This window comes from Heptranchias perlo, unplaced genomic scaffold, assembly GCF_035084215.1.
Source record: "Heptranchias perlo isolate sHepPer1 unplaced genomic scaffold, sHepPer1.hap1 HAP1_SCAFFOLD_66, whole genome shotgun sequence".
NCBI lineage: Eukaryota > Metazoa > Chordata > Chondrichthyes > Hexanchiformes > Hexanchidae > Heptranchias > Heptranchias perlo.
This window is the reverse complement of record NW_027139688.1, coordinates 2,273,778-2,298,623: the sequence shown is the minus strand read 5'-3', so window position 1 is coordinate 2,298,623 and position 24,846 is coordinate 2,273,778. Positions and strand designations below refer to the sequence as shown.

The window sequence follows — 24,846 nt, the reverse complement described above, 5'->3', positions numbered from 1 at the left end:
TACTAGTGGTGATCCTACTCTAATATTACTGGTGGTGATCCCACTCCAGCATTACCGGTGGTGATCCTGCTCCAAAATTAATGGTGATGACCCTACTCTATAATTACTGATGGTGACCCTACTCTTACATTACTGGTGGTGACCCTACTCTAACATTATTGGTGGTGACCCTACTCTAACATTACTGATGGTGACCCTACTCTAACATTACTGATGGTGACCCTACTCTAACATTACTGATGGTGACTCTACTCTAACATTATTGGTGGTGACCCTACTCTAACATTACTGATGGTGACCCTACTCTAACATTACTGATGGTGACCCTACTCTAACATTATTGGTGGTGGTCCTATTCTAACATTACTGGTGGTGACCCTACTCTAACATTACTGATGGTGACCCTGCTCTAACATTACTGATGGTGACCCTACTCTAACATTACTGGTGGTGGTCCTATTCTAACATTACTGGTGGTGACACTACTCCAACATTATTGGTGGTGACCCTACTCTAACATTACTAGTGGTGACCCGACTCTAACATTACTGGTGATGACCCTAACCCAACATTACTGGTGGTGACTCTGTGACATCATTTCCGGTTTTGTGACCTTTTTCCAACATTATTTGTGTCGACCCGACTCTATCGGTACTGGTAGTTACCCTACTCTGACATTACCGGTGGTTGCTCTACTCCAACATTACCGAGATTTAAAACTTGCAGCTAACCCACCTCTCGATGGGCCGATTACCTAAAGTTGGACAATTGCGGAGTTTAACTGGTCACCTCTCTGATGCTGACACCATCTGAAGTGTTGCATTTTGCCGGAATAATATGGAGGTCACAAACTGCTTGCATGTTAAATGGGGGAGAGAAGCGAAGAGATCTCGGGGTACATGTACACAAATCACCAGAAGTACCGACGCATGCTGATAATGCCATAACAAAGGCAAACCAAGCAATGGGGTTCATTTGTAACGGGATAGAATTGAAAAACAGAGAAGTTATGTTGAACTTTTGTACAAGCTTAGTTCGACTTTTTTGGATTATTTGGACATTTTTGGTATCCATGTTATAAAATGGTAAATGAGGCATTGACGTAGGTGCTAAGATGATTCACAAGGATGATACCAGAACTGTGAGGATATGCTGATCAGGAAAGGCTTAACAGGCAGAGAGTATAGAAAATGGAAGTGTTTTATAAGTTAGACGGAGGGAAAAACATTCCCAACTTGTGGGGCAGTCCATAACTAGGGGCCATAAATAGAAGATAGTCACAAATAAATCCAATAATCAATTCAGGCGAGAACACTTTACTCAGAGAGTGTTGAGAATGTGGAACTCGGAGCCACATGGAGTAGTTGAGACCCTTAATCTTGAAGCCTTTATGGGAAGCTGGATAAACAAACGAGGTGAAAAGGAATAGAAGGACATGCTGATAGAGTGAGAAGGTAGAAGCATGTTGGTCTGGAGCATTGTGTTGGGCCGAATGGGAATAAAAATCTCGAGAGATATGGTACCTTATCAAAGGCCTTTTGAAAATCCAAGTATATTCCCTCCAATGTATGACACTTCCCTATTCTCTCTGTGACTCCTCCAAAGAATTTAATCTGATTGGTCAAGCATGACTGTCCCTTTTGAAATCCGTGCTGACTCTCCTTTATTATATTTTCGATTCAGGATGTTTATATCTTTGAGTAAAAATGCTATTATCTTTCCCACCACCGATGTTAAGCCAACTGATCGATAGTTCCCGGAATCACCAAGTACAGATATCTCAATAAAATATTGTTTATTCCTCGAAGCTGGCAGTCCATCTGGTGATGAATGTGATAGTCCACTTATTCATGTCGCCAATCTGATCCTGCTTTGCCTTGATTTGTGGATTTGGACCACACACATTATCGGCCCTTCTGCAAGTTTATGATTCTTGTACAATTACTGTGGCTGTAAGCACATATATGAAGTCTCAATGCATGACTAACAGTTGCAAATCCGGGAAAAAACTACCTCTGCACACGTTCAAGTTTTTCATTCCGTAGAATTATCATAGAATCATAGAATCATAGAAGTTTACAACATGGAAACAGGCCCTTCGGCCCAACATGTCCATGCCGCCCAGTTTATAACACTAAGCGAGTCCCAATTGCCTGCACTTGGCCCATATCCCTCTATACCCATCTTACCCATGTAACTGTCCAAATGCTTTTTAAAAGACAAAATTGTACCCGCCTCTACTACTGCCTCTGGCAGCTCGTTCCAGACACTCACCACCCTTTGAGTGAAAAATAACATAGAATTTACAGCACAGACACCGTCCATTCGGCCAAACAGGTCTGTGTTGGTGGTTATGCTGCACATGAGCCTTCTCCCACCCCTCTTCATCAAACCCAATCGGCATCTCCTCCGATTCCTTTCTCCCTCACGTGTTTATCAATCTTCCCCTTAAACGCATCCATGCTAATCGCCCAAACATTTCATGTTGCACGAATTCCACATTCTCACCACTCTCTGGGAAAATAAGTTTCTCCTGAATACTTTATTGCATTTATTAGTGACTACTTAATATTTATGGTCCTAGTTTGTATTAAGTAAAAATCCTCCACTCACTGCATTTTACTGGAGAAATAATCAATTTGTGTTATGTAACTATCCCCCACTCACTGCATTTTACTGGAGAAATAATCAATTTGTGTTATGTAACTATCCCCCACTCACTGCATTTTACTGGAGAAATAATCAATTTGTATTCTGTAACTATCCGACGTGACAGTAATTTATGCCGAGATGGCGCTCTGAGGCAGCAGTGCGCATGCCCTGGCCCGCCCACTCGATCGCGCGCTGTTTCCCAGTAAAATTGGGTTGAAGAGTGAACGGCCCCGCGGGCCTAAAATGGGCGAGTTATCCGGGCCGGACCGCTGGTCAACGGACGAATGAGCGCGGCGGATAAGGCCGGGGGATGGAGGAGGCGGGCTGATGTCACCGAAACCGGATTGGAGCCCGATCCGCTACATAAACCACTTTTCTAACTTTGGATCTACCTTTCTTTCAAGTCTTCAGAAGATTGCTTTGAAGAATCTGAGCGGATTCAATTCAAGGACCTGTCTTTTCAGGCCGTTAATTTACCTTTAAAGTCATACCGCCATGTCGCACTGAGGATGCATCTGCTTATTTACACAGATCCTCCATATTTCCTGAATCTGCTCGGTATAGGGATAATGTTGGGTTTTCCTGGCTAGAGATGGCCAGTCCCCAAAATGCATACTCAACTTTAAACACTCAAACGCTCAAATGGCTCTAGTCCTGTTCAAGCGGTCGCCATCAATGTTAGGTTTTTGCCCCCCGAATCCAATAGGCTAAATGTACAGTGGGTTTTTTACAGGATGACCCTTAAACATCGGCCGAAAACGAGGAAACATTGAGACGTCGGGTTAATACTTTTTAATCATATTAAATAAACCACCACATACAGTGACCATTCTGCAAGGAGTTAGTGCCACTCAAACAATGGACGGTGTCCTCAGTGTGAAGACGTGAATTTTTCTTCACAAGGACTGTGTGGTGGTCACTCCTACCAATACTGTCATAGAAGGATGCATCTGCGACAGGTAGATTGGTGAGGATCAAGTCAAGTAGGTTTTTCCCTCGTGTTGGTTCTCTCACCACGCATAATTGCAGGCTACGGGGTCGGCCATTCAAGACTGAAATAAGGAGGAATTTCTTCACACAGATGTTTGTGAATCTTTGGAATTCTCGACCCCAGAGGGCTGTGGATGCTGGGTCATTAAACATATTCAAGGCTGAGATGGATATATTTTTGAGGACTCTTGGGCAATCAAGGGATATGGGGATTGGGTGGGAAAGTGGAGTTGAGGTCGAAGATCAGCCATGATCCTATTGAATGGCGGAACAGTCTCGAGGGGCCGTGTGGCCTACTTCGGCTCCTATTTCTTCTGAATGTTCGAAACTGCTGCAGGCCCAGTCTGGCAGCTCTGTCCTTCAGGACTCGGCCAGCTCGGTCAGCAGTGGTACTGCAAGACACCGGACACGACAAAGGCAAATCAAGCCCAGTCCGTCCTGCAAATTCCTCCTCACTCACATCTGGGGGCTTGTGCCAAAATTGGGAGAGCTCTAAGTGTAGATGTACAATTTGTACCAGAGGAAAACGGTCACCTCTCGTGTAATGTAGAGGGGCACCAGTACCGAAGGAGAAATGTTACCTCTAGTGTAGGTCTACCACAAGTACCGGAGGAGGACAATAACCTCTTTTTGTCACTGCCGGGGTACACTAGCAAGGGAGGAACACGATCAACATTTGTGCAATTGTAGGTGGAGCAGCAGTCCCGCAGGAAAACGGTGACCACTCTTGTAAGTGTAGGGTACCATGAGTACCGGAGGAGCACGGTCACCGCTGGTGTATATGTAGGGTTACCACAAGTACCAGAGGAGCACGGTCACCTCTGGTGTATATGTAGGGTTAACACAAGTACCAGAGGAGCACGGCCACCCCTCGTGTATATGCAGGGTTACCACAAGTACCGGAGGAAAACGGTCACCTCTAGTGTCGGTTACCACAAGTACGGTCGGAGCCCGGTCACCTCTAGTGTATGTGTAGGGTTACCGCAAGTATCAGAGGAGCACGGTCACCCCTCGTGCATATGTAGGGTTACCACAAGTACCGGAGGAGCACTGTCACCTCTCGTGTAAGTGTAGGGTTACCACGAGTACCAGAGGAGCACGGTTACCTCTAGTGTAAGTGTCGGTTTAAAGCAAGTATAGAAGGAGCACGTTCACCTGTCATGTATGTGTAAGGTTACCACAAGTACAGGAGGAGCACTGTCACCTCTAGTGTATGTGTAGGGTTACCACAAGTACCGGAGGAGCACGGTCACCCCGAGTGCAAGTGTATGATAAGACTAGTACCAGAGGAGCAAATCACCTCTAGTGTAAGTGTGGCAATACCACGAGTACAATAGGATAACGTTCACGTCTAGTGTAATATAAAAGGACCAGTAGTACTGGAGGAGAAGTCTCACCTCCAGTGTAAGTGTCGGGTTACTCTGGAACTGCAGGAGCACAGTCACCTCGAGTGTAAGTGTGGAGGAACCACTAGAATCAGAGGAGGAGCACGCTCACCTCCAGTGCAAGCGTAGGGTTTCCACGAGAACCAGAGGAGCACGGTCACCGCTAGTGTAAGTGTATGAAACCACTGGTCCCATAGCAGCAACTTACCTCTGGTGTAAGAGCACGGTATCACTAGTAACGGGGTAGCACGGTCGCCTCCAGTATAAGTATTGGGTGCGACAAGGACCGGAGAAGCACAGTCAGCTGTATTGTCAGTGTAGGGATAACACCAGTATCAGAGGAGCATGGTCACATCTAGTGTAAGTGTAGTGGTACCATTAGTACTGGGAGAGCATGGTCACCTCTCGAGTAAGCGTAGTTTAAGTGTCGGGTTCTACCAGTAGTGGAAGAGCACGATCACCTCTGGTGTAAGTGCCGGTCCGTCCAATATCAGAGGAGGACGGTAACCATTAGTGTAAGTGCGGGATACCCCTAGTACCAGAGGAACACGATCACCTCTGGTGTAAGTGTAGGCCTGTCCAATATCAGAGGAGGACGGTAACCTGTAGTGTAAGTGCAGGGTACCCCTAGTACCAGAGGAACACGATCACCTCTAGTGTAAATGTAGGTACAACTAGTGTCGGAAGAGCACTGTCTCCTTTACTGCAATTGTAGGTTGCCACTACTGCCGGAGGCGTAAGTTCACTACTGCAAGACTGGGGCCGTCACCAAAGCGGCAGGATTAAGTTCAGCGCTTCTGCTGTATGAGTTGGGGCACTGGGAGTGAATCAAGAGCAGGGTCAGGGCGATTACTTCAATGGTAGCTGCTGACACCAGTCCTGTGGCAATAGGGTCAGGAGCAGGACTGGGAGATTCAACTTTCCATTTGCAAAGAATGTTTTAATTGATTGTGTTTTTTTGAAACTGTCCAATACAATTATAACTTTTTTTTTAAAATCTGATGTATCAATTAAGAAAACAACTTCCCTGAGTCTATTTGTTCAATGACTGTAACTATTGTTCATTGTGATCTAACCTGATTGACTCCCTGGATGATTGATGTGTGTGTAAATATAGGGATCCCTTCTCCCGCCTAGACCATGCGCTAGTCAGAGTCTTGCAGCTCCGACAGAATTCATCCATTCTCATAGAAAATGGGGCAAGTAACTATTCTGCTGATAAAAGAGATTTACTACCCGATTCTCGCAGCCATCATTATCCCCGGTGAGCCATAGTACCCTGTTTCTTGTTAATCCATGTTAACTGTCTCACTGTTCTTACTGCATGTTGGAAAAGGGAACATGTTTTCCCGGACGTCAGCTTTACACGGTCGGCATTGACTGGGACCAATTTGTGAACAGTTGGTCCGCCCTTTCTGCATTCCCCTTAATCTGATAATTTTACTGATGTTACAATGCTCTTTCCAGCTCTCACAGAAGGATTTTGGTGGATTTCTGGAACGTCTTGTCATCCCTTGCAGAGTGAGCGCTGCAACAGCTCATTAACATGTGTGGGTAGGTTGCCCTTTTTTTTTATTCGTTCACGGGATGTGGGCGTCGCTGGCAAGGCCGGCATTTATTGCCCATCCCTAATTGCCCTCGAGCAGGTGGTGGTGAGCCGCCTTCTTGAACCGCTGCAGTCCGTGTGGTGACGGTTCTCCCACAATGCTGTTAGGAAGGGAGTTCCAGGATTTTGACCCAGCGACAACGAAGGAACGGCGATATATTTCCAAGTCGAGATGGTGTGTGACTTGGAGGGGAACGTGCAGGTGGTGTTGTTCCCATGCGCCTGCTGCCCTTGACCTTTGCAATGGTCCAATAGTAATCCTGTTCTCACACTGCTCCCTGTTAATAATCTCACTGAATGGAGTTAACTGCTCTCAACGGTTATCTCCATTTACTGCATGCAGTATTTCAATCAGACGCTGGAATATTATGTCTCTCCTCTCTCTTTCGTACAGCGAACTCGATGTCAATTGTGATTCTCTCACGAGGAAATTGCTGCCTTTCCAAGTGTATCTCCGTCTACATGGTGGCCATGGCAACAGAGGATCTACTGGTCATGATCATCAATATAATAGTGTATCATATTTTCAGTTATCACTTCCCACTTTCATTCCTCTCCCACACTCCCGTGTGTAGGTTCATTCTGTACATGGCCACTGTCACCCTCGATTCGTCTGTTTGCTTCACCGTCTCCTTCACATTTGACCGTTTTGTTGCTCTTTGCTGCCAGAAGTTTAAAACCAAGTATTGCACCGAGAGAACTGCGGCCGCGGTTCTAACAACGGTCTCTGTTCTGACCTTTTTAAAGAACATCCCCGTTTTGTTTCTATATGCACCGGAACGAATAATTAACAAAGTGCAGTGGGGCTGTTGGGGAAGTGAGGCTATTTTCACCTCACCTCTCATCACAGCGTACGGCTCGTTTCACGGCATGTCGCTTGTTTGGCTTCCCTTTACCTTAATTGTCTTGTTTAATACTTTGACCATCAGACGGATTTTAGTGACCAGTCGAGCCCGCAGGAGACTCCGGGGTAACAGCAGTGAGAATAAGTGTGATCCAGAGATGGAGAACCGAAGGAAATCCATCATTTTACTCTTCACTATATCGGGCAGTTTTATATTCTTGTGGTTGACAACTGTCGTGAGTTTATTAACTACCAAATTTACAAACCCCAATTATTACAGAGGATACCGCACATACCCAGGGTATATCGCTACAGAATTCGGAGCTATGCTAAAGTTTTTGAGTTGCTGTCCAAACACGTGTATTTATGCAGCGACCCAGAGGAAATTCAGAGAAGAGCTGAAGAAGCTGCTGAAATCTCTCTGGACACTGATTCTAAGATTGGTGAAAAAATGAAAGAAATGCGAACTTGAGCTCCCGTTGGAACATTAGAATTCACTTTCAGCCCCTATTCCAGTTTAGACTGGGGATAAAGATGGTTCTCGTAAAAACTCACAGGAACGCGACTATATTTCATGCACTTTGTAGCATTTAACGCCAACATTGACCGTGGGTTTCTACAGTTTCTACAGTTCATTGGCCGAGTGACTCTTGACAAATAAGGACATCCCCCTTAAGTATGAAAAGTGTCAGTGATGAAATGAACATTAATAGTGGAATAGAATATTTGATCAACGAGTTTAATATCACTGTGCGAGGAATGCAATTCAATTCTACCGTGTAATTGACAGGAAGATCCACCAGTTTTAGGGAAAGATTCGATTGTTTAAAATTCCTGGTGAATTTACTTTTACTCGGAGGTTTGATGAACACGGTGCCTGGACTGACGTCAGCTGCACCGGCCACTTCATCCCTTCTCCAGGGAATAAGGAGCGGAGCCGCTGTATCATAGAATCATAGAATCATAGAAGTTACAACATGGAAACAGGCCCTTCGGCCCAACATGTCCATGTCGCCCAGTTTATACCACTAAGCTAGTCCCAATTGCCTGCACTTGGCCCATATCCCTCGATACCCATCTTCCCCATGTAACTGTCCAAATGCTTTTTAAAAGACAAAATTGTACCCGCCTCTACTACTGCCTCTGGCAGCTCGTTCCAGACACTCACCACCCTTTGAGTGAAAAAATTGCCCCTCTGGATCCTTTTGTATCTCTCCCCTCTCACCTTAAATCTGTGCCCCCTCGTTATAGACTCCCCTACCTTTGGGAAAAGATTTTGACTATCGACCTTATCTATGCCCCTCATTATTTTATAGACTTCTATAAGATCACCCCTTAACCTCCTACTCTCCAGGGAATAAAGTCCCAGTCTGTCTAACCTCTCCCTGTAAGTCAAACCATCAAGTCCCGCTAGCATCCTAGTAAATCTTTTCTGCACTCTTTCTAGTTTAATAATATCCTTTCTATAATAGGGTGACCAGAACTGTACACAGTACTCCAAGTGTGGCCTCACCAATGCCCTGTACAACTTCAACAAGACATCCCAACTCCTGCATTCAATGTTCTGACCAATGAAACCAAGCATGCTGAATGCCTTCTTCACCACCCTATCCACCTGTGACTCCACTTTCAAGGAGCTATGAATCTGTACTCCTAGATCTCTTTGTTCTATAACTCTCCCCAACGCCCTACCATTAACGGAGTAGGTCCTGGCCCGATTCGATCTACCAAAATGCATCACCTCACATTTATCTAAATTAAACTCCATCTGCCATTCATCGGCCCACTGGCCCAATTTATCAAGATCCCGTTGCAATCCTAGATAACCTTCTTCACTGTCCACAATGCCACCAATCTTGGTGTCATCTGCAAACTTACTAACCATGCCTCCTAAATTCTCATCCAAATCATTAATATAAATAACAAATAACAGCGGACCCAGCACCGATCCCTGAGGCACACCGCTGGACACAGGCATCCAGTTTGAAAAACAACCCTCGACAACCACCCTCTGTCTTCTGTCGTCAAGCCAATTTTGTATCCAATTGGCTACCTCACCTTGGATCCCATGAGATTTAACCTTATGTAACAACCTACCATGCGGTACCTTGTCAAATGCTTTGCTGAAGTCCATGTAGACCACGTCTACTGCACAGCCCTCATCTATCTTCTTGGTTACCCCTTCAAAAAACTCAATCAAATTCGTGAGACATGATTTTCCTCTCACAAAACCATGCTGACTGTTCCTAATTAGTCCCTGCCTCTCCAAATGCCTGTAGATCCTGTCCCTCAGAATACCCTCTAACAACTTACCCACTACAGATGTCAGGCTCACTGGTCTGTAGTTCCCAGGCTTTTCCCTGCCGCCCTTCTTAAACAAAGGCACAACATTTGCTACCCTCCAATCTTCAGGCACCTCACCTGTAGCGGTGGATGATTCAAATATCTCTGCTAGGGGACCCGCAATTTCCTCCCTAACCTCCCATAACGTCCTGGGATACATTTCATCAGTATCGTTCGCAGTGCTTGCGATGTTCCGCCATTATCGAATGTTAACAGTTGTTGCCTTGTTTGATCTGCTTTTTTCTGTCATCTCGATATTGAGAAATAATTGAAAGCTGTCCAGCAAAATTAAAAATAAAGTCTTTACCTGTTGTTACTGAATGTATTTGATTGTTATTAATCTGAATCAGCGACCCGTTAAAACTGGTAAAGTAATGTAAGGACCAAGAATGTTTAATAACATTAATAATCAGGACAATTGATCTGCAATCAATGCTCTCATATATTGGAATCGAATAAACCGCTCTGTGTGTTGGTGCACAGACAGTAACATGTAATATCCCTTCCCTTTTATCAACTGGTGTTGTTTGGGCATCCGAAAAGCAAGGCTGTGTCTTCGGAGCTTCTACCGGTAACACTGCATACCGGGGTTTGAGAGCGTTGCTCGGTGCAAAGGCATCAGATGAAGAATTGTGCCAATTAACCAGCAATTTGTCCGCCCGCCAGTTTCCGTGTCTCGGATGAAACTGTTTCCAAATTTATCCTGCAGTTTATTGGTTGCAGATTGAAAGATGTCGTGGGGATGCTGCCCCTGGGACTGGTTAAATCCACCGTAGGATGTGTTAGATCATCAGAGGAGATGTCTCTGACTGCTTCCACTGTTCTATTCAGTATACCCGGTTACACATGGAATACAGCCAGCGCTGTGTCCGCTCGATCTTTACACACACTGTGATTGATGGGCACCGCAGATATTGATTGATATGCGAGAAATACGCAGCACCCGTGGAGAGAGAAATAGAATCAACATTTCAGGTCGATGACAAAATCTATTCTTTCACAATTTCTTAGCCTCAGTAACAGATTTAAATGATTGCTGGGAATCTATTGCATAATCGGGCCGAAATACTTGAATAGTTGCGGTGCAACACGCGCGAAGTTCTCCACCATGTTTGTACAAGTCGGAACACGATGATGTTCGATGTTGACTCATGTTGATTCCGCCTAATCATATTACGACTTCCGAAGTGCCCCGATAACGTCCTTAATAATGGAGTCCAGCGTTTTCCCGACAACTGATGTCAGGCTAACTGGCCTGTAGTTCCCTGTTTTCTCTCTACCTCCTTTCTTCAACAGCGGGGTTACAATTGCGACCTTCCAATACACTTGAACAGTTCTCGAATCCAGGGAATTTTGAAAGATTAAAACCAATGCATCCACTATCTCTGCAGCCAGGGAGAGGGGGTGAGAAAGAAGAACAGAGAGATAGGGACAGAGAGAGAGAGGAAGTGAAAGAAAACGAAAGAGGGACAGAGCTCGGGATTTAAATAGGAACAGATGAGGAGAGAGAAAGAATGAGGGCGAGGAGCACAGATAGGAACAGAGAGAAACAGTGGGTCAGAGAGAGAGACACACAGATGGAGGTGACTGGGTTAAATATCAGAATTGGAACATTCACTGTAACGTTTAATGTTCGCTTAGCACCAATCTTGGAGCAAGCGGGTACAGGGCAGTGAGAGTGAGAGGGGTGGGAATCCCCAGGATTTGTGTTTTGATAGTGAGGGAGATACAGGGGGGCAGACAGGCAGAGAGAAAGAAATGGAGAGGCTGAGAGATGTACATTAACGGAAAGGGAGAGAAAGAGAGAAGCAGTAGAGTCAGAGAGAGAAACAGGGGGAGAAAAAACACGGAGGTGACCGGGTTAAACGCAGAGGGAGAGATACAGGCTGAGGATATATCCAGTGTGTAGTCAGCCTGCCCAGTTCGCAGCTTCTAGAAAAACGTCCCTCTCTCACACACTTCCAGAACGTCTGAGTTGAAAAATTGAATCGTGGAAGTGAGTTTAAAAAGTGCCCAAATGAATCAGCAGGTTAATCCCCAGTTTATAGGGAAAATTCAGTACTTTCTGGGGATCGAGGGAATGGGTGGACCCAGACTGGGAATACACACAGCGGAGGTTGGAGCAGGGGAGGGAGGGGGAGGGACGGTATATACCCAGACTGGGAATACAAACAGCGGGGTTTGGAGCAGGCGAGGGAGAGGGAGGGAGGGGATATACCTAGACTGGAAATACATATAGCGGGGGTTGGAGCAGGCGAGGGGGGTGGGGATGGGGAAGCAGTGTGCCCCATGTCACACTTGCTCCTTCCAGCCCTGTCTGTGGGGTTTGGTTTGAGCTGTGGGTAGAATTGATCTGTGTCACTGGGGCCTGTCCTTTGCCCAGCCCTGTGTGGGGCCTGTGAGTGGGATCAGAATTTAATATTTTCAAACTGCAGTAATATTCCCAACAAGGTCTTAGAGTTAAAGCTTTCAAATCAGCAAAATCGCCCCCAGGAATGTCACAAGTCCCAACAAACAGCCCCCTGGTGTTCCTGGACAAACCAGGCCTGTCCTGGGCAGGATTAGCCCAGATTAACCTAACAGTGGGCAGAAACCCAAAGGGAGAGAGAGAGACATCCTAACAGATCAAAGGCTCAGGAAAGGAGCTCCAGTCTGCAGTCAACATACTGCTCACCTGAGGGTAACTGCGGGGTCCCAGTCCACATCCTCCCCTCTCTGTGGCAATGTTCGTGTTTCGGGGAGATGCGGCAAATTTAAGGGAACAGAGCGGCCATTTGAGCGGTTCTGGTGGAGTAAATACGGAGAAACTGTTTCCACTGGCAGGAGGGTCGTTAACCAAAGGATACAGATTGAAAATAATTGGTTTGAAGGCGACAATGTTTCATTCATCGAGTTCTGATCTGGAATGTAGCGCCTCAAAGAGTGGAGGAAGCAGATTCAATAATAACTTTCAAATGGAAATCGGATAAATACTTTAAAAAATTCCATGAAGGTCGATTGGGAAAGAGTGCGGGGGGGGGGGGGGAGTTGGACTGATTAGATTGCGCTTTCAAAGAGCTGCCACAGGCACGATGTGCTGAAAAGCCTCCTTCAGTGCTGTTTCATTCCATGATTTGCTTCAGGTTCATGGCGGCCATTTTGTGTCCGATGCATGTCGGCCATTTTGCAGCAGGTGCATGGCGGCCATTTTGTTGAGTCCCAGCTGAGCTCTTTCGCTCACAGTCTCACCATTTTGTGCAAATTGATATCCAGCCTCTCGAGCAAAACTCACGCACTTCAATAGGCAAATCGGTTGTATCTGCGATGCTGTTTAGAGGAGGTGGGATGTAGTTTCGAGGAACCTTTATTCAATATTTTGAAACAATAATACCAGTTTATTGAAAATAACGACAAGATCATGTCCGAGCTGAAGTAAGCGGGAAGTTTTATTAACACAGCACAGGGATAACAACGTGTGTTTATAGAGTGCCTTTACAGTAGGAAAACGTCCCAAAGTGCTTCACAGGAGCGGTTAACAATCATAATTTGACACTGAGACACACAAGGGGATATTAGGACAGGTGACCAAATCATAGAATTATGGAAAGTGACAGCACGGAAGCAATCCATTCAGCCCATCCAGTCCCCGCCGGCTCCATGCATCAGCAAAAGTTTGGTCAAAGATGGAGCTTTTAAGGAGCGTCTTAAAAGGAGGAGAGAAAGGTGGAGAGATGGAAAGGTTCAGGGAGAGAATTCCAGTGCTTCGGGCCTCGGCAGCTGAAGGCACGATGGTAAATGGCGGAGCGTTTAAAATCGGGGATGCACAAGAGGCCAGAATTGGAAGGGCGCAGAGATGTGAGGGTTGAAGGAACACTTGTTACATAGTCCGACTCTTCACTAGGATAGAGACACAGTATATACTATATTCAGTGACTGACTCCTCACAAGGATAGACACACATTATATACTATGGACAGAGACTGACTCCTCACTCGGATAGACACACACTATAAACTATATAGAGAGACTGACTCTTCACTAGGATAGACACACACTATACACAGGGGCACTTGTTACAGAGTCCGACTCTTCACTGGGATAGAGACACAGTATACACTATGTACAGAGACTGACTCCTCACTAGGATAGACACACATTATACACTATCTCCAGAGACTGACTCCTCACTTGGATAGAGACACACTATACACTAGATACAGAGACTGACACCTCACTGTGATAGACACACAGCATACACTATATACAGAGTCCGACTCTTCACTAGGATAGACACACACTGTACACTATATACAGAGACTGACTCCTCACTAGGATAGACACACACACTATACACTATATACAGAGACTGACTCCTCACTCGGATAGACACACACTATACACTATATACAGAGACTGACATCTCACTAGGATAGAGACACACTATACACTAGATACAGAGACTGGCACCTCACTGTGATAGACACAGACTATACACTATATACAGAGTCCGACTCTTCACTAGGATAGACACACACTACACACTATATACAGAGACTGACAACTCACTAGGATAGACCAACACTATACACTGTATACAGAGACTGACTCCTCACTGGGATAGAGACACACCATACACTAGATACAGAGACTGACACCTCACTATGATAGACACAGACTATACACTATATACAGAGTCCGACTCTTCACTAGGATAGACAAACACTATATACTATATACAAAGACTGACTCCTCACGAGGATAGACACACACTGTACACTATATACAGAGACAGACTCCTCACTGGAGCGCGGCCGTTTAAAGGGGAGGGACAGAAAATCGGCCAAATGTGTTCATATAATGAAACCAATGATGTTCATCAATTGAAACGATCACAAGTCCACTTTCAGTCCGCGTCTTGTGTCCTGCAGCGACTTCAGCTGATTCTTTCCGTTTGAACTGAACTGGTTCTTCTCCAGCCTGAAACAGATTATTGATTAAACAGGAAATAAACAGATTGAAGAACAGTGTCAATAACAGGGAGACTGGGCTTAATATTTTAATAATAATTACAGACAAATATCACCCATGATATTGACTGAATCGCATCTATATTTTATTTATTACATTAAACATTAACACATGCACTCACCGGATCCGCTCCAGACTCCTGCAGGTCATTATTAGGCGGCGGAGAGCGGGGACAGATCGGTCTGTGAAGGAGTTTAACCCGAGGGACAGACCCGTCAGTGACCGGTTTGTGCAGAGAGCGGAGACGAGATCCTCTGTACAAGAATCTGTGAGACCGTTTTCCCATAGACTGGGGTCAGGGAGAGAGAAATAACAGGAATCAAGGGTAAATCTCCAATGTTTATGATTAATACTATTACTGATACTCATTGTATCCAGTGTTAGACATCCAGTTATTATAAACACAATCTCACACAGTCTGATGCTTACCCCAGTTTCTGTATTTTACAGTGTGGGTTGCTCAGAGCCACAGACAGTAGGTTCACTCCTGAATCTTTCAATTTATTATTGTTCAGGGACAGCTCTGTCAGTGACCGGTTTGTACTGAGAACAGAGGCGAGATCCTCGCCACAAGAATCTGTGAGATCATTGTAATCCAGGCTGGGGATCAGAGAGAGAGAGAGAAATAACAGGAATCAGAGTAAATCCCCACGATTTATTAAAGTTACTGATACTAATAATAATGTACAGTGTTAGACGTCCAGTTATTATGAAGACAATCTCGCACAGAGTCCGTTACTTACCACAGTTTCTGTATTACACAGTCCGGGTTCCTCAGAGCTGCAGACAATAGTTTCACTCCCGAATCTGCCACTTCATTGACACCAAGGTCCAGAACCGTCAGAGACCGGTTTGTACTGAGAGCAATGGCGAGATCCTCGGTACAAGAATCTGTGAGAGCGTTTTCAGCCAGCCTGGAGTTCAGAGAGAGAGAGAGATAAAGGGAGAAAGAGAGAGAACAAGAGAAAGAGAAACAGAAGAAGAACAGGAATCAGGGTAAATCGCCAGTGTTTAATAACATTATTACTGATACTAATATTAATATGCAGTGTTAGACATTAGGTTATTATAAACACAATCTCACAGTCTGATACTTACACCAATTTCTGTATTTTACAGTCCGGGTTCCTCAGAGCCGCAGACAGTAATTTCACTCCTGAATCTCCCAGTTCATTGTTCGCCAGTCTAAACACAAACAGACAGAGTGAGAAACAAACTGAATCAAACCCCGGTTCCGATACAATTTCTCTCTCTGATATAACCGAAAATGTTTTTTAAAAAACTTCAGGAAATGAATGAACAGATTTTCCTCTCGCCGACAATGAATCTCAGTGTATCTAACTCCCCATATATTTAGGGACTGTCAGTAAATGTATTGAATAAATAAAGTGCTGACTATGTGAAGCCTTTCAATGTTCCTCAGTCCGGTCCCATTCCCTGATCAGAATTCCCCTCCTGGAGATCAGTGACCATCCCTGTCATGTTTGGGGAAACGGATCTCATTTCTGCTGCACCTGATCCCGTCGGATTTTAAGGGAATGGGGCAATTTTCCCTGAATTGAAATGATAAAGCGGCGATTCACTGCACTTTATAGACTGTGCATTATATTGATCTGTATAATAACTTGGGATGAGTTATATTGTGAAACAGCTGGAACAGCTGTTGAAAAATCCGTCCCACAGGATTTTATGTAACAAGGGGAGTTTATTTTTCCCCTTACAAGTTTGAAATGTCCCCGTACTCCTAGTTTAAAGGGGTGGGGAGTCTCTCACTTTATTAAATGAACCTGTACACCTAGTTTATAGGGGTGGGGAGTATCTCACTTTATTAAATGAACCTGTACTCCTAGTTTATAGGGGTGGGGAGTCTCTCACTTTATTAAATGAACCTGTACTCCTAGTTTATAGGGGTGGGGAGTCTTTCACTTTATTCCCCATTATCTGGCTCTACGTTTATTTCAGGTGTAACTGGGCCAAGAGTTTTGGGGGAATTTTCCGCAGTTCCCTCCCCGAGCGGGACCTCACACACAGGGGATAGATTATGGGTAATTCCCGGGTTCACTTCCCCAAGTTTACCCAGGAGACTTCCGCTGTAGGGTGGACCCACCACTGGCCGGTGTGTGTCTGTACTCCTGGGCTAATATCCAACAACCCGTTAAGTTTGAACGTTTTTCCCGGCAGATTTGAGCTCTCAAATGCCACTGAATTGTCGGCCTGGATTACGAGATCGGGGCCTGAATCCACGACCTTCTGATTCAGAGGTCTGAGTGCTGCCAGCTGGGTGAAGAGATGGTGGATGTATTCGCGAGTGAAGGACTGTGTAATTGATGAGTTAAGAAAACATGCTGACGTCCTCTGGTGAAAGCGCAGCTCGCTCACTGACCATTGACTGCCCGAAAGTTGTATTTTGCTCTTTGTTACTGAATGTTTGATGTTTCGACTTCCCTCTCCTACACACGTTCACAGTCCGGTGCCGGTGACTCTCACTGGACCCTACAGCTCGGTAAGAGAGTGGGATGTTCCGACACACGGACTGTTGTACTTAGTGTCGGCTACGTGCAAGTAACAGTGAGAAGGAGCCTCTTCAATGGACATATCTTAGGCAGTGAGAAAAATAATAATAAATATGATTTATTGTAATTAAATTATCAGACTCTTTCAGTGACCTATATTTGCTGATCCGATTAAGACTCTAAAATCCCCACTTGTTCGCAAGGATCCATTTTAGATTTTCCAGTCCTTTGGAAATCACTAACCGTTCCTCTTTATATTTGGTATATTTGTGTTGAATCTGCTTGTTTCGGGTTCGACTGAACTGTTTCATTCCCTTCATTACGGAGCAACACAATCCGTGACTGTTTTGCAATTCGCCAAACAGTTAGAGACACATTAACAGTTACCTCAACTCTTGGTATTTGTACAGTACGGGTCCCAGTCGCTGGAGTCCTTCACACTGAATGTAGCACTTCTCCAGACTGAGGTTTTTTATTCTATCACAGAGTCCAATTACATGAGACAGGACCGCACAGTCAATCGGGGTAAGTCGCAATTCACTAAATGTAAGTGTTTCCACAGACCCCAGGGTGGCCTGTGCCAGTTGTTTATTCTGAGACTCAAACAGGTAGTGGAATGTATTCAGGAGGTCCCTTTTGCCAGTTTCACTCTCTGTGTTTCGAATGTGTCCTTCAACCTTCTCCTTCACCCAGTCAATCACTCCGCAGATTGTTTGATGAAGAAATGGACCCAGAAACTCCTCCAGGGGCCGAGCTGATCGTGGGGAGGAGAGACCAGCAACAAAACGGAGAAATATCTCAAATCGCCCATCTTCCTTACTGTGGGCCTTAGTGAGGAGTTTCCGGATGTCCCCGGGATCTGGAGTCAGGAATTCGGCGAGTGCGGCTACAAACTCTTGGATGGTGAGGTGCGGGAATGTGTACACCACGCTGTGGACAGACTCATCTCTCTCCAAAAGTTCCATCATGAACCCAGACAGGAACTGAGAAGGTTGCAGATTATATTTAATCAAATCTCCATTTCTAAACACAATCTTCTTCTCAGAGACTCCTGTGAAGGCCATCTCACCGATCTTCAGTAACACATCACGGGGGGAGACAATCTCTCGGCCATGGTTTTTCAGAATGTTGTAAATATAGTAAGAATATAGTTGGGTGATGGTCTTGGGAACTTGCTGCTGTTTCTTGTCTCTTTGTGTGAAGAAGGGGCCCAGTGCCAGACCGAGGATCCAGCAGTAGGAAGGGTTGTAACACATGGTGTACAGGATCTCGTTCTCCTCCACATGTTTGAAAACAGCTGCTGCCACCGTCTGATCTTCAAATAACTTGTTGAAATATTCCTTCCGTTCCTCACCAACAAATCCCAGGATTTCAGCCCAGACACTGATCTCAGCCTTTTCCAATAAATGTAATGCAGTGGGGCGGCTGGTCACTAGCACTGAGCATCCTGGGAGCAGCTTGCGCTGTATTAAACTGTACACAATGTCAGACACTTCACACCAGTCTTCAGGATCTGTGCACATGGACTGAGGTTCAGTATTTCTCCGATTGTCAGCAAAATCGATAGTGTCCTTGAATTCATCCAGACCATCGAATATGAACAGTAATCTCTCTGGATTCTTCCAGAGTTCTGCCAGAATATTCCCAAAGTATGGATACAAATCCAGTATCAGATTGCTCAGGTTTATTCTACAGTTAATAGCGTTCAAATCCCGGAATTTAAAACTGAAAACAAATTGAAAGTGTGGGTATATTTTCCCAGTGGCCCAGTCATAAACAATCTTTTGTACCATTGTTGTTTTTCCAATCCCCGGGACTCCGCTCACTGCTGCTGAACTCCCAGAATTGAATTCTCTCCCGGAAAAACTGCTCCGGAACAATTGACCAGTTCGGATTTTTTCCAGTTCTCTCCGGAGATGTTTCTTTCTCCACTCTTCATGGTCTCGGCCTCTTGCCAGCAGTTCATGTTCTACAAGTGTCCGATCTCGAACAGTCGAAATGACCGTTAGTTCAGCGTATAGATTGACCAGCTGGAAAATCTTAACCTTCTCCCTTATTCGGATCGTGTTCACTCTCATTGTTTCAGTTTGGACCCGGAGTGTTTCCTTGTGTTTCTGTTGAACATCTTCAAATAGAACAGACAGAAAACGGTTCTCAATGTTAGTTGTATTAATATAAAAACAACTACTCAATATCACTACTATTCAGTGAAATATTGCAAGATTGAATTCACAGCTTTAATAAAGATGCGTGTGGAAATTAAACGGTGTTCCTGGAAAACTCTCCAGAAAGTGAATAATGGCCGAGAAAAGTTTCAAATCTTCACTTGAATCTAATACTGGGAGAGGGACAGACTGTGAATGGACAGAAGTTAAACTGTTACTATTTCAGGGCCTCGGCAGGTTATCTGTTAGATTGTGGGCACTGGGAGATGGACAGACTGTGAATGGACTGTAGTCCCCCTGTTATTGTATCAGAACTTGGGCAGGTTATCTGGTATATTGTGGGCACTGGGAAAGGGACAGACTATGAATGGACAGTTGTTGCACTGTTAGTGTTTCAGACTTTGGGCAGGTTATCTGGGATATTGTGTGTAATGGGAGAGGGACAGACTGTGAATGGACAGTAATTCCACAGTTATTGTATCAGACCTTGGGCAGGTTATCTGGTATATTGTGGGCACTGGGAGATGGACAGACTGTGAATAGACAGTAGTTCCACTGTTAGTGTTTCAGACCTCGGGCAGGTTATCTGGGATATTGTGGGCACTGGGAGAGGGACAGACTGTGAATGGACAGAAGTTCCACTGTCATTGTATCAGACCTCGGGCAGTTTATCTGGGATATCGTGTGTACTGGGAGAGGAACAGACTGTGAATGGACAGAAGTTCCACTGTCATTGTATCAGACCTCGGGCAGGTAATCTGGGGTATTGTGTGAACTGGGAGAGGGTCAGACTGTGAATGGACATAAGTTCCACTTGACTCCTATTTGACCCGAAGATGAACTTCTGACCCCTTTCCTCTCCATCACAGAAACCGCCTTCTTCCACCTCCGTAATATCGCCCGTCTCCGTTGCTCCGTCAGCTCATTCGCTGCTGAAACCCTCATCAATGCCTCCAGTCTCGAATGATCCGATGGCCGGCCTCCCATCTTGCATCCTCTGTAAACTTCAGCTCATCCAAAACTCTGCTCCCAGCATTCCAACTCGAACCAAGCCCCGTTCACCCATCACCCTTGCACACGCTGACCTCTATTGGCTCCCGATATGGCAACGGCTGGATTGAAACATTGTAATCCTGATTTTCAAATCCTTCCATGGCCCTCGCCCTCCCTATCTCTGTAACCCCCCCCCCCCACCCCCGAGCCCCACAACCCTCCGATCTCTTCACTCCTCCAATTCTGGCAACTTGCGCATCCCCAATTTCCATCATTCCACCATTGGCGGCTGTGCCTTCACCTTCCTAAGCTCTGGAATTCGCTCTCTAAGCCTCTTCCTCTCTTAACAGAAGCTCCACTGTTACTGTATCATGGCTTGGCAGGTTATCTGGGGCATTGTGTGCACTGAGATAGAGACAGCCTGTGAATAGACAGGGGTTAAATTGTTTTTGTATCAGGGCTTGGGCAAGTTATCTGAGGTATTGTGCGCACTGAGAGCGGGACAGACTGTGGATAGACCGGAGTTAAATTGTTATTGTTTCAGGACTCGGGCAGGTTATCTGGGGTATTGTGTGCACTGAGAGAGGGACAGACTGTGAATGGACAGGAGATAAATTGCTATTGTTTCAGGACTCGGGCAGGTCATCTGGGGTATTACTTGCACTTCTATAGTCAGCTGATCACAGGTAAATGTCACTGCCATTCTGAAGGTACAGAGGGGAGTCAGAATGATGATTTAAGAAATGAAGAGTTTAGGTTGAGCGAATGGTGCGAGGGTTTGATGTATTTTGTTTGGGCAAGAGATTTCAGCTTTGAAATGTTTCACTGGAATTCCCAAAATGAGTAAGAATATAAGATCATAAGAAATAGGAGCAGGAGTAGGCCACAAGACCCCTCGAGCCTGATCCGCCATTCACTAAGATCATGGTTAATCTTCAACCTCAAACCCACTTTCCCGCCCTATCCCCATATCCATTGATTGCCTCTGTGTCTAAAAATCTATCGATCTCAGTCGCGGATGTATTGAAACAGGAAATAGGAAACAGGCTCACAATCAGCAAAATAATTAATAATGGAGAAAATTGAAAGGCAGAAATAAGGGAGAAATCAGGGTCATTTTCACACCCAAAGGGTTAGAGAGCGGGGCACCAATTACCAGGGACGGACACTAAAGGGGCAGTGTGAATGGGGTGAAGAGACAATTGAACATGTTTCTGTGTATACACTGAGAGGAGGGGTAGGTGGGATGAGCTCTCTAACAGGGACAGGCTTATTTGGGCCAATTGGCCTTTTCCTGTCCCTAATCATTTTCCTGTATTATTCTGTATTATTGTGTTTCAGAAATTGCGAACAATTTTTCAGCAAGTTTTACACATACATTGAATATGTTTTGATAAAATACGAATACGAACATACGAATTGAAAGCAGGGGTAGGCCATTCGGCCCCTCGAGCCTGCTCTGCCATTTGATAAGATCATGGCTGATCTGAATGCGACCTCAACCCTACTTTCCCGTCTAACTACCATAACCGTTGACTCCCTTGTTAATCAGGAAACTATCTAACTTAGCCTTAAAAATATTCAATGAAACTGTCTCCAACGCTCTCTGGGCAAGAGAGTTCCACAGACTCCCACAAGGGGAAACATCCTCTCAACATATATCCCTTCTAGTCCCCTCAGGATGTTAGATATTGCAATAAGATCACCTCTCATTCTTCTAAACTCCAGTGTATACAGGCCAAACTTGTCCAACCTTTCCTCATAAGATAACCCCCTCATCCCAGGAGTCAGTCGAGTGAACTGCCTCCAAAGCAATTATGTCCTTTCTTAAATAAGGAGACCGAAAAGGCACACAATATTCTAGATGTGGTCTCACCACTGTCACCTGCAGCAAAACATCTCTACTTTTATATTCCATTCCTCTTGCAATAAATGACAACATTCCATTTGCCTTCCTAATCACTTGCTGTACCTTCATACTAACTTTTGTGATTCATGTACTAGTATACCAAGATCCTTCTGTACCTCAGAGTTCTGCAATCTCTCTCCATTTAAATAATATACTGCTTTTGTATTCCTCCTGCCAAATTGGATAAGTTCACATTTTCCCACGTTATACTCCATCTGACGATTTTTTGCCCACCCGCTTAACCTATCTATCTCCCTTTGCAGATTCCTTATCTCCTCTTCACAAGTTACTTTCCCACCTAGCTTTGTGTCATCAGCAAATTTAGCAACCATACATTCGGTCCCTTCATCCAAATCATTGATATAGATTGATAATAGTTGAGGCCCAAGCACTGATCCTTGTGGCACTCCACTCGTTACATCTTGCCATTTCACCGATTAGAATTAGAAATAGAATTACTGCCCACTCCACTCAGTATAATGTAAGAACAGAAAAGAGTCACAGTTCATTTGAGCTGTTCTTCCAATAATTATACTCAGTTGTTTCATTTTAGTCTTAGTTTCCTGTAATGCAGGTTTGGGAAATAACAGACATGTTTCCGTTAGACATTCCATTGGGTCTAAAAGACAACTGAATTTAAGGACTATTCTTTGAGTAGAATAAGGTTCTCTCTTTCACTGCCGTTAGGAATCTAGCCAATAACTTCCTCGACACCCTGAACATTATCTTTCCTCACATTTCTCCACGGATTAACATTCTGTTGCGTGAATATCTGCACATATTCTCAGAACAGATCTAACACTGACGTCTCGTCCTGTGCTTTGAAATGATAACTTTTCAATGTTTCTCATTTCTGCACCTCTTTTCTTTACTGGTGGGTCAGATTTCTAGGGGCGCGGGTAACCCTTAACATCTGACTCAAGGCACTGCTCTTTACTTGTGAGCCCAGAGAGTCTGTGCGGAACATAGGAGGTGAGTATTGAGATTAAGAGGGTATTGGAACTAAGTGAAGTGTATATGTGGATTCACAGTGCATCAAGATCCTGCCAGGTGTGTATGGTGATTCCTAGTGTATCAGGATCCTGCCAGTTGTGTATGGGGATTCGCAGTGTATCAGGATCGTGCCAGGTGTGTCTGGGGATTCACAGTGGATCAGGATCCTGCCAAGTGTGTCTGGGGATTCACAGTGTATCAGGATCCTGCCAGGTGTATGGGGATTCACAGTGGATCAGGATCCTGCCAGGTGTGTCTGGGGATTCACAGTGTATCAGGGTCCTGTCAGGTGTGTAAGGGGATTCACAGTGTATCAGGATCCTGCCAGGTGTGTCTGGGGATTCACAGTGTATCAGGATCCTGCCAGGTGTATGGGGATTCACAGTGGATCAGGATCCTGCTAGGTGTGTCTGGGGATTCACAGTGTATCAGGATCCTGCCAGGTGTGTCAGGGGATTCACAGTGTATCAGGATCCTGCCAGGTGTGTCTGGGGATTCACAGTGTATCAGGGTCCTGTCAGGTGTGTAAGGGGATTCACAGTGTATGAGGATCCTGCCAGGTGTGTATGGGGATTCACAGTGTATCAGGATCCTGCCAGATGTGTATGGGGATTCACAGTGTATCAGGATCCTGCCAGGTGTGTATGGGGATTCACAGTGGATCAGGATCCTGCCAGGTGTGTATGGGGATTCACAGTGGAACAGGATCCTGCCAGCTGTATGGGGATTCACAGTGTATCAGGATCCTGCCAGGTGTGTCTTGGGATTCACAGTGTATCAGGATCCTGCCAGGTGTGTATGGGAATTCACAGTGTATCATGATCCTGCCAGGTGGGTATGGGGATTCTCAGTAGATCAGGATCCTGCCAGGTGTGTATGAGGATTCACAGTGTATCAGGATCCTGCCAGGTGGGTATGGGGATTCACAGTGGATCAGGATCCTGCCAGGTGTCTATGGGGATTCACAGTGTATCAGGATCCTGCCAGGTTTGTATGTTGATTCACAGTGTATCAGGATCCTGCCAGGTGGGTATGGGGATTCACAGTGGATCAGGATCCTGCCAGGTGTATGGGGATTCACAGTGTATCAGGATCCTGCCAGGTGTATGGGGATTCAAAGTGGATCAGGATCCTGCCAGGTGTGTCTGGGGATTCACAGTGTATCAGGATCCTGCCAGGTGTGTCTGGGGATTCACAGTGTATCAGGGTCCTGTCAGGTGTGTAAGGGGATTCACAGTGTATCAGGATCCTGCCAGGTGTGTATGGGGATTCACAGTGTATCAGGATCCTGCCAGGTGTGTATGGGGATTCACAGTGGATCAGGATCCTGCCAGCTGTATGGGGATTCACAGTGGATCAGGATCCTGCCAGGTGTGTATGGGGATTCACGGTGTATCAGGATCCTGCCAGGTGTGTATGGGGATTCACAGTGTATCATGATCCTGC

General features: G+C 45.3%; 1 protein-coding gene across 2 annotated transcripts in view; it reads right to left on the bottom strand.

Moving 5' to 3' along the window:
• Positions 1 to 13,227: 13,227 nt before the first annotated feature.
• The window catches only part of LOC137318193 (NACHT, LRR and PYD domains-containing protein 3-like), a 35,824-nt gene continuing 24,205 nt past the window's right edge, over positions 13,228 to 24,846 (bottom strand). For both annotated transcript variants that reach the window (XM_067981149.1, XM_067981150.1), the window contains 6 exons: positions 17,728 to 19,465; positions 15,926 to 16,012; positions 15,571 to 15,741; positions 15,257 to 15,427; positions 14,949 to 15,116; positions 13,228 to 14,776 (listed from right to left, as the gene is read on the bottom strand). In XM_067981149.1, the coding sequence (XP_067837250.1) occupies positions 14,689 to 14,776; positions 14,949 to 15,116; positions 15,257 to 15,427; positions 15,571 to 15,741; positions 15,926 to 16,012; positions 17,728 to 19,465 (2,423 nt within the window). In that variant the 3' untranslated portion in view covers positions 13,228 to 14,688. The remainder of the gene's footprint in view (positions 14,777 to 14,948; positions 15,117 to 15,256; positions 15,428 to 15,570; positions 15,742 to 15,925; positions 16,013 to 17,727; positions 19,466 to 24,846) is intronic.